This window comes from Bufo bufo, chromosome 3, assembly GCF_905171765.1.
Source record: "Bufo bufo chromosome 3, aBufBuf1.1, whole genome shotgun sequence".
NCBI lineage: Eukaryota > Metazoa > Chordata > Amphibia > Anura > Bufonidae > Bufo > Bufo bufo.
Window position 1 is genome coordinate 360,557,513 of NC_053391.1, and position 16,034 is coordinate 360,573,546.

The 16,034-nt window shown below is 39.3% G+C and overlaps 1 protein-coding gene across 1 annotated transcript in view; it reads left to right on the top strand.

The window, feature by feature from the left end:
• The window catches only part of CSMD2 (CUB and Sushi multiple domains 2), a 1,002,961-nt gene that overhangs the window by 775,590 nt on the left and 211,337 nt on the right, over window positions 1-16,034 (top strand). The window contains exons 23-25 of the mRNA XM_040422265.1: window positions 43-199; window positions 2,527-2,718; window positions 3,809-3,935. Coding sequence (XP_040278199.1) covers window positions 43-199; window positions 2,527-2,718; window positions 3,809-3,935 — 476 coding nt within the window. The remainder of the gene's footprint in view (window positions 1-42; window positions 200-2,526; window positions 2,719-3,808; window positions 3,936-16,034) is intronic.

A 16,034-nucleotide genomic window follows, 5' to 3' on the forward strand; every position in this document is an offset into this window, starting at 1 on the left:
GTATGATCATACATCATTACATTGTATTTTCCCATTCTCTAGGTCTATGATGGGCACAATAATTCTGCTCGACTTCTTGGAAAGTTTAGTCTTTCGGAGATGCTGGGAAGGAGCCTAAACAGCACCTCTAGTGCGCTGTGGTTGGAGTTCATTACTAATGCAGAGAATACCAGTAAAGGATTTGAACTGTATTATTCCAGTAAGTCTGCATAAGATGAAATTCATTTCTTAAAGGCTAATTCTATCTTAAAGTGAACCTACTACATCCTTTATGCTATCCTCAATGTGGTCTCTGTCTTACTGTTCAGGTCTGGTTCCTAACAACGCTGTGACTATTTTAATATCTATTAACATTAGCATTGATGAAAGCTAACTGTACTTCTAACATTTGTTTGAGTTGGATTAATACTTGTAAATTTGAAGGGTTTCCCTCAAGGCAAGTTGAATTCAGGATGTTCCACATGTGAGACCTCAAACGATCTGCTGTAAACCATTGGATAACCTGGTAGTAATTGCAAAATTTCCTTGCAGCGCCACCACAGTAGAAATAAAGCTTTACACAGCCTCCCATTTAAATGAATCAATGGGCAATTTGAGTAATAAAAAGTTAATAAATGTGGGCCCCGAACAGGGAATTCCCCCCTACTCATATTTTATTAAAAGGGTATCTGAAAATGGGTTTCCTAAACCTGCAATTGTTATGGGGTGTTTGGGTACAACCACACAGTTAAGTTTCCTGATAAAATCTTGAAAGCCAAAACCAGAAGTGAATAAAAAAAAGAGGAAGTCATATCTGTCCTTTATACTTTCTCTCCTTTTATTATCCACTCTTGATTTTGGCTTCCAAAACTAGGAAATCTGACCATGTGGCCGTACTCATTTTGTCATGATAATGTCCTTCAAAGGAACTGTACACTTTTATATTGGACTAAAATGATACACAGTACTACCGACATACATGAAATTTTGGCTGTGTGTACCAACTGTTGACCACAAAGTGAAACTGAAGCAGGAACATATATATTTGTGTGTCTTTGTGTATATATATATATCTCTGGCAGTCCCATAGGAGTATAAGGAGTGGTAGTAATACATTCACATTATGAATCACAGACTTTTGTTCTTTTGATCAGTGGGGGTCTCATCGGTTGGACCACTATTGATCAGACACTTATCTTTTATCCTGAGAACAGCTTTAATAATTTAAATTCTCAATCTTTTGAGTATTATCAATCCAATGACCTTAACCTACCTCCAAACATTATACATAGTTGCATCTCACTTCCTAAGCCCAGTTGCTTGTTTTTTTTTTTTTTTTTTTTATTCTATACCACTTTTGACACTTCTACTGATGACCGCTTCTTCTAATCACATCAAGAGACTGACAGGACTTTTGGTTAAAAGATGTTCTCCCAGATGCTGTAGCTAATTGTAAATGTCCATATGAGAGACGAGGCAGCCATTTGAGGTTTGTCTCATTACCGGCCGTCTTTTGAAGAGGATATTGGTAGAAGCAAGCACGTAGTCCTTTGTGGCGGTTACTAATAAGCAGCCTCATTATGGGATCAAAATGTGTCAGATCACACAGATCCTGTCATATATTCTATTTCTGTACACAGCACAGACAAATACTAGATTTTCCAGTGTAGTACAATGCAGATATCAAATGCATGAACTACTGTCGAAAAAGATTAACATACAGAAATTCAGTAGCACATTCAAACACTTGCTTGGCAACTGAATTGCATTAAACTCTTTTCACTGCATGATTAAAAATATGTAAATATGTTATTTTACTTGAAGATGTCTAAGAATCAGCGAAGGAATCACAGAAGGCCCCCATTAGAGTGTAAACAAAATCCTGCTTAAATATACATTATTAACCTTAACATTTATCTAGTGAAAAAGTTGTGAAGTCTCAAATGTTCCAGATAAAATATTCATGTAATATACAAACTTCAAAGCAAAGTCTCAGTTACTGGGGCTGAAAACATACTAGGAAGTCATAAAAAGCCGAAGTGGGGGGCCTACCGACCAGAGTGACCCAGAACAGGTTGCCACCACATTCTCCTATTAGCCATTCTTATCAAGAAATGCTGCTCTGCTCTACAACAATCCATGAGGCTGAGAATAGTAACGCATATATTACAAACCAGGAGCTAATTGCTTGTTAAATGAAAGGCTGGGGGCCTATTTCTCCAGTGCTAAGATAGCAAATGACCATGACTTATTATTACGCAGCTGTCCTATGTATTAATTCTGCCAGTACTTTTATCACATGGTTTATCTGTGATTTTAAATCACTTGGTAGAGTATAACAGTATGCAATCTGCTAGCGTCCCTCGTAGCTGTCTCTGAAGACATAGTGACAAGACTGTCGAGCATCTCCGACATTTCTTAATGCCTCTAAACTTGGCACTAATTGTAATTATCCGCCGGCTGACAAAGTGACAGTGCAGTGGGCAGATTGGTCAGTACCGGAGCATTATTATGTCTTCCCTTAATATCATTGTCTTGATTCTGCAGGTTTTGAGTTGATTAAATGTGAGGACCCAGGGACACCACTGTATGGCTACAAGGACAAAGACGAGGGGCATTTCGCGGGAAGTTCTGTTTCTTTCAGCTGTGATCCTGGATACAGCTTACGTGGCAGTCGGGTGTTAGTGTGCTTGACTGGAGAGCGCAGAGTCTGGGACCAGCCTCTCCCCTTATGCATAGGTATGGAATTTTACTTCATTATCAAGATTAATTCTGACTTACTTTTTACCCTTTTATTGTAGTTAGAAAGTGTAGCATTACTGAGTAGGGTATGTTTATCAATGCAACTGTGTTTTCTATCATAATTACAGTATATTGTAAAGAATGAAGTTTAGATTGAGTGTCGTGTTTATGAAGTTGCCCGCTAACCATTTTTCTAGCAAGAAAATGTGGTGTGGGGGGGCTTGCTAGTAGAATTCTATTCAAATTATATAGTGAAGCTGACACTTTTCATGCAAATAATAACTGCGCACACAGTGGTGGACAGCAAGTTTGAGAAGGCAGGACTCTGGCGAGCCTGGCTCTGTACTTAGAAGTCATCTCAGTCCCCTGATGGATCTATAATAACATACTGAGTAGACTCCTAAATAAACGACCCACTATTTATATGGGCGCATAGGCTGGTTAAGATGTTTTAAGCTGCTTCTTGGTATGTAGTGAAGTCAGTCTACTGTGCCATGGGCTACTTGTGTTAGGGATGGGAGACTGGAGGCCCACCCTTGCTCAGGGGTCCCAAAGGATTGGGTCCAGTCCAACCTCAGGGGAAAAGTGAGTGAGTTAGTGATTTATCACAATACATTAGACTGACCAAAGGAATGAAGATGTATTATAGTTTCAGCAAATAAAGGTTATTCTTTGTATAATGAAAAGTCATCCAATTTTCTAATATGCTGTTTGCAGTCAATAAATGGGAAACTTTAGGGTACGGTCACATGGAAGGACCATTCTATGAGTGCCACCTTGCGGCCAAGTACCGCACGCAGCATCATATTAACTCATTAGAACTGCATTGGCTGCACAGTAACCTCAAAACCCATCGGTCATTAACAATGACGTTTCAAGGTAGAGCTCTGATACACATGCTGTAATGGTAACAATCCTAGTATATATGTGTCCATCACATCACCAGGACAGATTTCTATCCACAGGAAGTAAGCACTGAAGGATGCTATGGAATGATTGCAAGCAGAATACAATGATAACATGTATTTGCTTAAATAGTAATACCTATTATATAGCTGCTACAGCTGTACTGTCTTTTTCTTTGTAGCTGAGTGCGGAGGTCATATCCGTGGAGAGAAAATGGGCAGAGTATTGTCCCCGGGGTATCCTGCACCCTATGATCACAATCTTAATTGTGTGTGGATTATTGAGGCTGATGCTGGCTGCACTATTGGGTGAGTAGAGGATATTGTACATGTACAATGTATGATAATTGAGAATTCAAAGAAAAAGAATGCTGGTATGTGTCCTAGTGAAATGTAAAAAGAAGGAGTGCACTATCCACTGTCCTCTGCTGTCCTACTGTGTACCTATCCCCTCATTAGATGACACAAAAAAAAAATATAATGCTTATTTCTCATTTAGAATATTGAGAAGCTTGTTGAAGTGAAAGAAGAAATTATGATTTATTCAAGTGGTGGAAATTTGAGTATGAAACTTTTCATTATTTCTGCGTCATGCTCAAAATTCTCCGGCTGTCCTGATAAATGCATGTGGGTGGTGTGGCAAATGTGCCATTGTTAAGGTACGGCCATACCATCAGGTCTCCTGATGCAGTTTTGGAAGACAAATTCAGGTGTGGATCATAAAATGAGAGACAGTATAAATTACAGACGCGACTCAGATTCTAAAACTGCATCAGACCCTGTGGCCGTTCTCTTATACCTTTCTTGGTGATCTTATTAGTAACTGCTGGAGGTGCTCTAGCTCTATGAATATGGTCCTAGCTGAACTCCCTGCCTGTACTGCATCCACACTGACCTTTAGCAGTTGTAACCTTTTTTGCAGTATGTTCCTGTCAAACACCATGTTAAGCAACTTGTCAGATTGTCAGTATTTTCCTCTGCATGTTAAATGTCCTTTTCTGCTGCTAAATTGTCTTGAATGTTTTATTGTTATTGTTTGTCATAATTTTATAACTTTACAAATGAAAAATGAAACAGGCATTGTTGACCCAGAAGGCTGGAAACATTCATGCCAATCAATGGTGTGACATAACACAAGCATATTGTGTACTATTACTAGAAGAAAACATAAATTCTTGTTACTATGAGGAATTAACTTCTCCCTTCTAAATTATTAGAGGGGTTGGCTTGCAAACAACATTTATCACCTAGCCACAACCTAGGTGATAAGTGTATAGTCCCTGGGAATCTGGCTGCTAGGACTCCCACCGATCATGAGAACTGGGATCCCTGAGCCCTGTGTGCATGTGTGGCCACCGCTACATTAACTTCTTTATAAATGATTGAGAGAGCTACTCGCCAATCCCACAAAAGTGATGGACTCGGTAGTCCCACAGAGGTGGTTGGGTCGTTGAAGAACTGGGGTAAAAAATGTGTGAATGGAGTGGTGCTCATGCATGACAACTGCTCCATTCAATTATGTGAGACTGGCGGAGATAGCTCAGCTCTGTACTTGACAGTCTCACAAAAGTGGTTGTTTAGGTGGTCACAACAACTGGGGTGCCCAATCCTCCTATTCAAATGAAGTGATGCTCATCCTTGACTACCGCTCCACTTCATTGCTATGGGAGAACTGTATTCAACAGTCCAGTAGAAGTGGATAAGGCAGTGGTCACACAAGCCATCATCATTCTGGCCAATGAATAGCAGGCAACCCATCAGACACCTACAGTAGGTGGCCATTTCAGTACTTTAGTGTAACATATGCAAAAATATATAAGTACAGATAGTACAGTATCCTTATCTTTCCATTTGTGGTGATTTATGCTCTTATTTAGTCAAACATCACTAAGTTATAAAAGCAGGAACTTCCTGACAGAAAAAATATGACTGAAAAAAATGACTGAAGTATACTGTTAATGAGAACAAGAGAATTTATTTCAACATGTAATTGTTAAATGACAGAATTATCAGTGGTAACTTCATGCTATTCTTTAAAGGGCTTGTTCCTTAATGATAAGTTGATCAAATTCTGGCAGCAGTTCAACTCTTAACATTCTCATTGAAATCAATGGGCTGTCCGTGTAATGCATGGTTGTGCCAGTTTCTGGTTGATGCTCTTTGTAACCAATCTTTGCTCTGGCAGATGAGGGTCCTCCAGACACTATTTTGTAAACTCAGAAGCCATGAGTAGAGTATTTTAAAATGTTTTTTTTTTTCTTTAAAACCACCTAAACCCGTAGGTTCGTTTTACAGCAGTATTTGTCCAGCTGATTCTCGTTATATATGCCGGGTTGCAGATGGATCTCCACCAGTCCCCATTGTAGTTAATGGGGCTGGTGGGGGTCAGAATATGGTGACGAAAAGAAAAAAAATTTACTTTTTCCAAAAATATTATTTTCAATATTAAAACACAAGAAATTTATATAAATGTGCTATCATTGTAATTGTACTGACAGAGAGAATGAAGGGAATGGTCAGCATTACCACATAGGTAACGTTGTAAAAGCAAAACTCATAAATGTCAGAATTAATTTAAAAAAAATCCAATTTCACCCCATTTGGAATTTCTTCCTAACTGCCTATGCAATAGCAAATGGAGCCATCAGAAAGTACTAATTGTCCTGCAAAAAAACAAGCCCTCTTACAGCTATGTGAATGGAAAAATATAAAAAATTATGTCTCCGGGAAGGAAAGGAGCAAAAAACAGAAAATTGCAAGGTCATACTGGGTTATTTCAGTAACCACAATTTATCCCTTCTGCTGAGAAGGAAATAACTGTTAGAGCCAAACTCTTGGACCCCCACCGATCAGGAGAACAGGGATCCTGTGTGCCACTACATTCACCTCAATTGGCTTGCCGAAGGTGAAAAAAAAAGTTCAGCGCTCAGATATCTCCAGCAGACCTATAGAATTTGAAACGAGCAGCAGTGCACATGCTAGTCTGCTTCTTCACTCATGCCCAGTTCTCATGATCAGTGGGGATGCCAGCAAATGGACCTTCAACAATTTAACACTAAGCTCTATCCCTATTTCTTGTTGTAACCAGAATACACCTTTCAAAAATAATGAGGATATCAAAAGATGGTAGTTACTTAAAGGAGTTTTTAAATTGAGTATCTATCGTCTGGATAAATCATCAGCATCTGATCGGTGGAGGTCCGACACCCGGGACCCCTGCCGATCAGCTGTTTAATAAGGCAGCAGCGCTGGCAGTAGTGCCGCGGCCTTCTCGCTGTTTACCGCAGGCCCAGTGACGTCACGACTAGTATCACTGGCCTGGGCGCGGCTAAGCACCATTCAAGTGAACAAAGCTTAGCCCCGCCCAGACCATTGATAGGATATGCCACAAAAGTAGGATAGGTGTGAGTTACACCTCTGGGACCCTCTCTTATCTCCAGAAAGAGATCTCCTAAGTGAAGGACAGCATGCCATGCATGTACGTTCTCCTCTCCATTCACTGCTATGGGGCTCCTTAAAACGGCCGAGCAACCATGCTTGGCTATCTTTGGAAGTCCTGTAGCTTTAACTGAAGAGCATGCCACGCAAACATGGCCTCTTCTCCATTCTCTGCTAGGAACCAACTGAATTAGCTGAGCGAGCTTTCATCTTTTAATACTGTCACAGAGGTGAAAGGAGGGTAGCCATGCTTGTGCGGCTGTTTTCCCTTCACTTTGGGGGGCCCATTCCACAGATAGGAGGTGGTATTTGTGAAAAATCCTAGTGATATGCCACAAATGTCTGTGCACTCTCCTCTCTACTGGACTAACTCTAACTGCCTTTGGGGGTCTTCTGTTTTTAGGATGACAGCTATTTATTCTTTTGGCTAATAATATTATATTCTTTTGAGAACACTAAATCCTAGTCTTACAGTAAAATCTCTGTGGTTACCAAGTTACTAATTTAACTAACCCTATCCAAATGTTAACCCTCATCCCCAGTCAGGATCGTACATTACTCTCAGCAATAGGTTATGTCTGATATTGCATCTTTGCCCCATTCAAGTGGCTGGGGCTAAGCTCCAAAACCAGATGCAACCTGTGGATAAGGGTAACTTTATTTTACAGTATTTTAAAGAGACTCTTATGTAAAATGTAAAGAAACCATGCATGACATATTTCATATAACACAAGGATGAAATGTTTTCAGTATTACATCTGATTTTAGTATATATTGTTTCGGAAGCAAGTATTTTGTAGAATAAGTCTTATAAGTATTAATATTTAACATGTGGCTATATGGGAAGATATTATGGGTACTGTCTCACACACAGAGTCTTTTACCCTTTTTAATAGATCTGTCTGGCATCTTTTCTCCTAAGTTCAAACACGTACTATAGTGTCTTTTATAGTTTCAGACATAAAAAAAAAAAAAAGAGACAGCATTTCAAGCAGAGTATATTAAAGTAGTGCAAAGTGGATGTCAGTTAGTATGCTCCCCTTTAGGTGAATAAGAGAGTTCAAAATAAATGTCAGCCATAGATGAGTCTTCAATAGACTGTGAGTTCTCTCATCATACTGTAAGTGGATTGCCGTCTTGGACAAATCAATGCCTTTGTTTCTGACAATGTACTGTAGAAGAATTAAAGCCAAGATTTAATTGTTTCCAGAAACCTACAATCAACTTATTTTAGATATTATAAAGATGTCAAATAATCATATATCGCATTACCCGATATAGAAAGGACCTAGCCTTTGAAACATGTTACACTGGCTAAGACATTTTTTTACCTTTCTATAGAACAGTTCAATAATTATTTCATTGAAATATTAAACATTGCTGCCACATTACTGCAACACATGGGGTAATTTTTTATGACCAGTATTTTAGACGCTGGTCTTTTTACCCCTTGTGCTGACGCATGATGCGCCTAAGTTATGTAGAGGTGTCGGCCTCTATATAATTTAGGCCCATCCACCACCGGCCTAAATCTATAACAGCTCTTTTGCTGGTGTAGATTTACAGTGCCTTGCAAAAGTATTCACCCCCCTTGACTTTTTCGTGTTTTGGTGCCTCACAACCTGGAATAAACATGGATTGTTTGAGGATTTGCATCATTTAATTTACAGAACATGCCCACAACTTTGAAGATTTTTTATTTTTTTTATTTGTGAAGCAAACCACAAATAGGAGAAAATAACTGAAAGAGTCAATGTGCATAACTATTAACCCCTCTAAAGTCAATACTTTGTAGAGTCACCTTTTGCAGCAATCACAGCTCCAAGTCGCTTTGGATAAGTCTCTTGCCACATCTTACCACTGGGATTTTGCCCATTCCTCCTTGCAAAACTGCTTCAGCTCCTTCAAGTTAGATGGTTTGCGCTTGTGAACAGCATTCTTTAAGTCTGACCACAGATTTTCTATTGGATCGAGATCTGGGCTTTGACTAGGCCATTCCAACACATTTACATGTTGCTTTAGCAGTGTGTTTGGGGTCATTGTCCTGCTGGAAGGTGAACCTCCGTCCTAGCCTCAAATCACGCACAGAGTGGTACAGGTTTTGCTCAAGAATATCCCTGTATTTAGCACCATCCATCTTTCGCTCAACTCTGGCCAGTTTCCCAGTCCCGGTTGCTGAAAAACATTTTGGTGTTCTTTGGGTGATGTGATGTGTTGGGTTTGCGCCAGACATAGCGTTTTCTTTGCTGGCCGAAAAGTTAAATTTTAGTCTCATCAGACCATAGCACCTTACTCCATACATTTTGGGAGTCTCCACATGCCTTTTCACAAACTTACACGTGTCTTTTTGTTTTTTGGCTAAAAGTAATGGCTTTCTTTTGGCCACTCTGCCATAAAGCCCAACTCTATGGAGCGTACGGCTTATTGTCGTCCTATGTACAGATACTCCAGTCTCTGCTGTGGAACTCTGAAGCTCCTCCAGGGTTACCTTAGGTCTCTGTGCTGCCTCTCTGATCAATGCCCTCCTTGCCTGGTCAGTGAGTTTTGGTGGGCGGCCGTCTCTTGGTAGGTTTGCTGAGTGCCATGTTCTTTCCATTTGGTTATGATAGATTTGATGGTGCTCCTGGGGATCATCAAAGATTTGTATATTTGTTTTATAACCTAACTCTCACTTTTACTTCTTAACAACATTTTCCTTTACTTGTTTGGAGAGTTCCTTGGTCTTCATGGCAGTGTTTGGTTAGTGATGCCTCTTGCTTAGGTGTTGCACTGTTGCAGCCTCTGGGGCCTTTCAAAAAAGGTGTGTATATGTAATGACAGATCATGTGACACTTAGATTGCACACAGGTGGACATAATTGTATTCATTATGTGACTTCTGAAGGTAATTGGTTGCACCAGAGCTTTTTATAGTCTTCCTAACAAAGGGGGTGAATATATACGCACTTGACAATTTTCTGTTTTCTAGTTCTAAACAATAGTTTTATTTATATATTTTTCTCATTTTACTTCACCAACTTAGACTATTGTGTTCTGATCCATCACATAAAATTCAGATTAACAAAACATTGAACTTAAAGGGCTTCTGTCACCCCACTAAAATTTTTTTTTTTTGCTTATTTATAATCCCCACACTGCGATTTATGCCTACATAATCAAATTAATCATTTTGGTCCTGTATATTTTGTTTAAAACATGCTTTTAAAATATGCAAATTACCTTGCTACCAGCAAGTAGGGCGGCTACTTGCTGGTAGCAGCCGCATCCTCCGATCCTAAAGACGCCCCCTCCGCATTGCGATTGACAGGGCCAGGGAACGGAATCGTTTTCTGCTGGCCCTGCCTGTTAGCATTCAAAATCTGGCGCCTGCGCTGCGGCCGTACCTGTCTTCAATCGGCGCAGGCGCACTGAGAGGCGGCCGCTCGCTCGGCGTTCCATCCTCAATGCGCCTGCGCCGATGACGTCACATCTACACCTGGCGCAGGCGCATTGAGGATAGAACGCTGAGCGAGCGGCCACCTCTCAGTGTGCCTGCGCCGATTGAAGATTTTGAATGCTAACAGGCAGGGCCAGCAGAGAACGATTCCGTTCCCTGGCCCTGTCAATCACAATGCGGAGGGGGCGTCTTTAGGATCGGAGGATGCGGCTGCTACCAGCAAGTAGCCACCCTACTTGCTGGTAGCAAGGTAATTTGCATATTTTAAAAGCATGTTTTAAACAAAATCTACAGGACCAAAATGATTAATTTGTTTATGTAGGCATAAATCGCAGTGTGGGGATTATAAATAAGCAAAAAAAAAAAAAAAGGTTTAGTGGGGTGACAGAAGCCCTTTAAGGTTGTAATGTAACAAAACACAAAAAAAGTCAAGGGGGTGAATACTTTTGCAAGGCACTGTTGATGATTTTCTACCCTAAATTTCTACCCTATGGTGTGCCTCCCTACCCTGCCCACACCTTGCCCTCTTTTCTTAGACCTGGTGTGAGCAGGTAAAAGTCGCGACAGATATAGCCCAAAAATTGGCATATATCTAATAATAATTAACCCTCACAGTGTTTATATCCTGTCCTGTTCTTATTTTTAAGCCTTTGCCACAAGTAGAACATTATAGTTAGAGACTCTGAGTACTGTAGATCTTCCTATAATACTGAAGTGAAGACTCTTAGATTCAAATCATGCTTTCCTACCCAGACGTGGTTGGGAAATCTACAGTAAGTGAATTTAAACATGCCTGGGATAAATATACATCTATCCTAAGATAAAAAAATAAATAATATAAGGGCAGACTAGATGGACAGGTGGTCTTTTTCTACCGTCAATATTTTATGTTTCAATTATTCTAGAAGAAATATTCTAGTCACAGGACTCGTTTTAAGTCTGGAACAGTTTTACTTCCTGGTTCTGGGTGTCTATCCTGTTACTGTCTCCAGTGACACCAAAAGGGGATACAGGAACCTTTCTTCATGTTATCACTCCTCTTACCTGTCACATTGGGGGGATTAAAGGGGTGACAAAAAAAAAACAGTAATCACTTTCTGCTCAGAACATTGACACAAATGTTTAAGGCATATGGATCATATTGGTATCTATATGTGCATGTACATATGGGTATAAGTGACATGTATGATCTCTGCACAAGTTGTACATTTTATTTGAATGAGAAGATGTGTCTAAGGGTCACGTTGGTTCAGACTTTTAGCCACAAACATGAGTTCATATGCATTTTAATGAAATGTTACACTTTCATACACTTTCAGGTCTGAAATCACTTTGCGAGGCTTATATAATAGAAACCACCCAAAAATGACCCTATTTTATAAACTACACCCCTCAAGGTATTCAAAACTGATTTTAAAAACTTTGTTAACCCTTTAGGTGTTCCACAAGAATTAATGGAAAATAGAGATACAATTTAAAAATTTCACTTTTTTGGCAGATTTTCCATTTTAATATTTTTTTTCCAGTTACAAAGCAAGGGTTAACAGCCAAACCAAACTCAATATTTATGGCCCAGATTCTGTAGTTTACAGAAACACCCCATATGTGGTCATAAACCGCTGTATGGGCACACGGCAGGGCGCAGAAGGAAAGGAATGCCAATACGGTTTTTGGAAGGCAGGTTTTGCTGGACTGGTTTTTTTGACACCATGTCCCATTTGAAGCCCCCCTGATGCACCCCTAGAGTAGAAACTCCATAAAAGTGACCCCATCTAAGAAACTACATGATAGAGTGGCAGTATTGTTGGTACTAGTTTAGGGTACATATGATTTTTGGTTGCTCTATATTACACTTTTTGTAAGTCAAGATAACAAGAAATAGCTGTTTTGGCACCGTTTTTATTTTTTGTTATTTACAACATTCATCTGACAGGTTAGATCATGTGATATTTTTATAGACCAGGTTGAAACGGATGCGGCGATACCTAATATGTATACTTTTTTTATTTATGTAAGTTTTACACAAATATTTCTTTTTTGAAGCAAAAAAATCATGATTTAGTGTTTCCATAGTCTGATAGCCATAATTTTTTCAGTTTTTGGGCGATTACCTTGGGTAGGGTATGATTTTTGCGGGATGTGATGACGGTTTTATTGGCACTCTTTTGGGGTGCGTGTGACTTTTTTATTGCTTGCTATTACACTTTTTGTGATGTAAGGTGACAAAAAAATAGTTTATTTAGCACAGTTTTTATTTTAAATTTTTTACGGTGTTTATCTGAGGGGTTAGGTCTTGTGATATTTTTATAGAGCCGGTAGATACGGACGCGGCGATACCTAATATGTATACTTTTTTTTTATTTATGTAAGTTTTACACAATGATTTCATTTTTTAAGCAAAAAAAATCATGTTTTAGTGTTTCCATTGTCTGAGAGCCATAATGTTTTCAGTTTTTAGGCGATTACCTTGGGTAGGGTATGATTTTTGCGGAATGAGATGACGGTTTTATTGGCACTATTTTGGGGTGTGTATGACTTTTTGATCGCTTGCTATTACACTTTTTGTGATGTAAGGTGACAAAAAATGGTTTATTTGGCACAGTTTTTATTTTAAATTTTTTACGGTGTTTATCTGAGGGGTTAGGTCATGTGATATTTTTATAGAGCCAGTCGATACGGACGCGACGATACCTAATATGTATACTTTTTTATTTATTTATGTAAGTTTTACACAATAATATAATTTTTGAAACAAAAAAAAAATCATGTTTTAGTGTCTCCATAGTGTAGATGTAAGGTGACAAAAAATGGTTTATTTAGCACAGTTTTTATTTTTTATTTTTTACTGTGTTCATCTGAGGGGTTAGGTCATGTGATATGTTTATAGAGCCACTTGATACGGACACAGCGATATCTAATATGTATACTTTTTTGTTTTCCCCTAATTTTTACCAATTTTTTTTACTTTATTTGGGGAAAATTACGTTTTTGTTTATTTTTAATTGAAACTTTTAATTTTTTGGGGGGGAAAATTTTATTTTTTCAACTTTTTTTTTCACTTTATTTTTTGTCCCACTTTGGGACTTGAACTTTTGGGGGTCTAATCCTTTACAATGCATTCCAATACTTCTGTATTGGAATGCATTGGCTGTATGAGTAATACTGTGTGTATTACTCATACAGCTTCCGGCCTGTGAGATCCAGGGGGCTGGATCTCACAGGCTCGTCACCGGAAGGTAGCGCGATGCCTTCCTTAGGAAGGCATCGCGCTTCCTTCCATGCCATCGGGTCCCCCCTACAGCCGCATGGGGACCCGATGGCACGCCCAATCACCGCCGCAACCACAGGCAAAAGCGGCAAACCGCAGGTCTGAATTGTCCTGCGGTTTGCGGCGATCGCCGACACGGGGGGGGGGGTCACAGGACCCTCCCCGCGCATTTAGCCATGGTGCCTGCTCAATGATTTGAGCAGGCACCGGGTTCCAATCACCACCCGATGGGCGGCGGTGATCGGAAACAACACATGACGTACCGGTACGTCATGGGTCCTTAAGGACTCGGGAACCATTCCGTACTGGTACGTCCTAAGTCCTTAAGGGTAAAATACACTTGGAAGGCTTATACATAAAATAAAGTATGCAAAACAGTCCAAGATACTACCATTTCAGATTTTCATTGATTGAAAAGCTCAACCAGTTTTATGCTTTTGTGCTCCACAATAAACCACTGAAAACTGGCTGTATTGCGAATTCTTCGACATACTAAATACTTAAATAGATTGAGGTGGAACCCATGCCTGAGAGCCCATTAAAGAACACCACTACTTGGCCTAGTGCACATGTATAGATAATGATCCTTGGGATAGGCCATCGTTGTGTAATCAGTGAGGTCTGACCCCACCTGGACCCACAACTATCAGATGAATTGAGGGGTTGTGGTGCTCAACTTGAATGGGTCTGAGAAGCAGTATCAAGCACGGCCACATGTAAAGTTGTGCATAAGGATAGACCATCAGTGTGCTTTCCGGAACAAACTGGTTTTTAGTTCTTCATGCATACTTACAAGTACATGTTTTCCACACAAAGTAAACTGAAAAACCATTGAAAACAGCAATAAAGATGTATTGGAAAGATGATACTTCACTTTATCCATTGGTTTATCACATTTATTCAAGGCAATGTCTGATGTTATCTAATTTTCAATGAGTGATGGTAGCTTCACAGACAATATTGAACATTTTAATCACCGTCTAGGTTCAGGGATTTCCAAAATTGTTCTGCAAGCATTAAAATATTATCTTAGCTCACCAGCCCAATATGTTTAGCAGTGTTTCTGGATTAAATTGCTGTGACTCTGGCAGCATAAATTACCTGGAGGATTTACAGGTTATGTACAAAGCAAAACACATGTAGCATGGCAGCTGAGAGCAAGGATTATTGTCAGCAGTATTCATCAGTTTTATCAGTGGCGTCAGCCCACATGCTTCAATGAGTTATTTCCATGATGACTGTATGAAAAGGGAAACATGTACGTGGTGTGAAATCACTAATTCTAGCCGAGAAAATTTATGAGAGAATCTCTGCATGATTTACAACTTGCATGTAATACAAGTTCATAAATTTAATATTCTATTATATGGTCTTACGCTTCATTTCCAGGTAGATGATGCCTTGTTGCCCAAAGAAGGTTGTACTCTGCTTGATCAAATGTAAAAGACTGTCAAGATTTATGAGCTAATCATAGAAAATGGAGGGTTTCTCTATTGCCGCTGATTGCCAGAGGGTCTTGCAGCACTATGTGTTTGCTCATAACTAAGCGACATTTCTGTGATAAAACTCTACCAGTGTATTACAAGTTTAACGTGTTTCTCTTTGAATCTGGTAATATCTGATATTTTCGATGTTAAAGCTTATAAATGTCTTTTAGAAGAAATGCTTGATGGACTGATTATATTATCATTTCGGAATATTGCCCTCAATCTACTGACGGAAGATATAGCTCTTAGGAATTCAGGAATGGCGCAGGAATCCCTCCGTTGATTGCTCACACAAAGAAATTGAACAATTGAATTTCAGATCAGGCTCTCTTATTACTTTTCACGAGGCATAAACTGTGTGTGACGGACGGCGAAGGAAATGGAATAATTTGTTAGGAAATTTATTCCGCGCCAAGCAAAGACTCTGTCGCCCTTCCTGGGGAATGGAAGGATTAATTTCAATTATTTAACCACTTCATGACAAAATGCAAGCTGCTTCTGAAGATTAGTTTGAAAAAAAAAAAATTGGAAAATGTTCAGCCTCAATTTAATGCAATACAAACAGTGGTGCATTGAATCCAAAGATCATATTACCTGGCCTCTTACTAATTTCAACAGATGCAAGCTGATGTGAGCTAAAGGCACTATTCGAAAAATTCAACACTAAATTAAAGGAACTGTCTCACCTTATCTAATGGCTTTTACTAAAATGTTAATCCAAGTCACTTACTAATGTATTCATTGTATCAAAATTGCCTGGCTTTCATGAGTTCAGTTGTT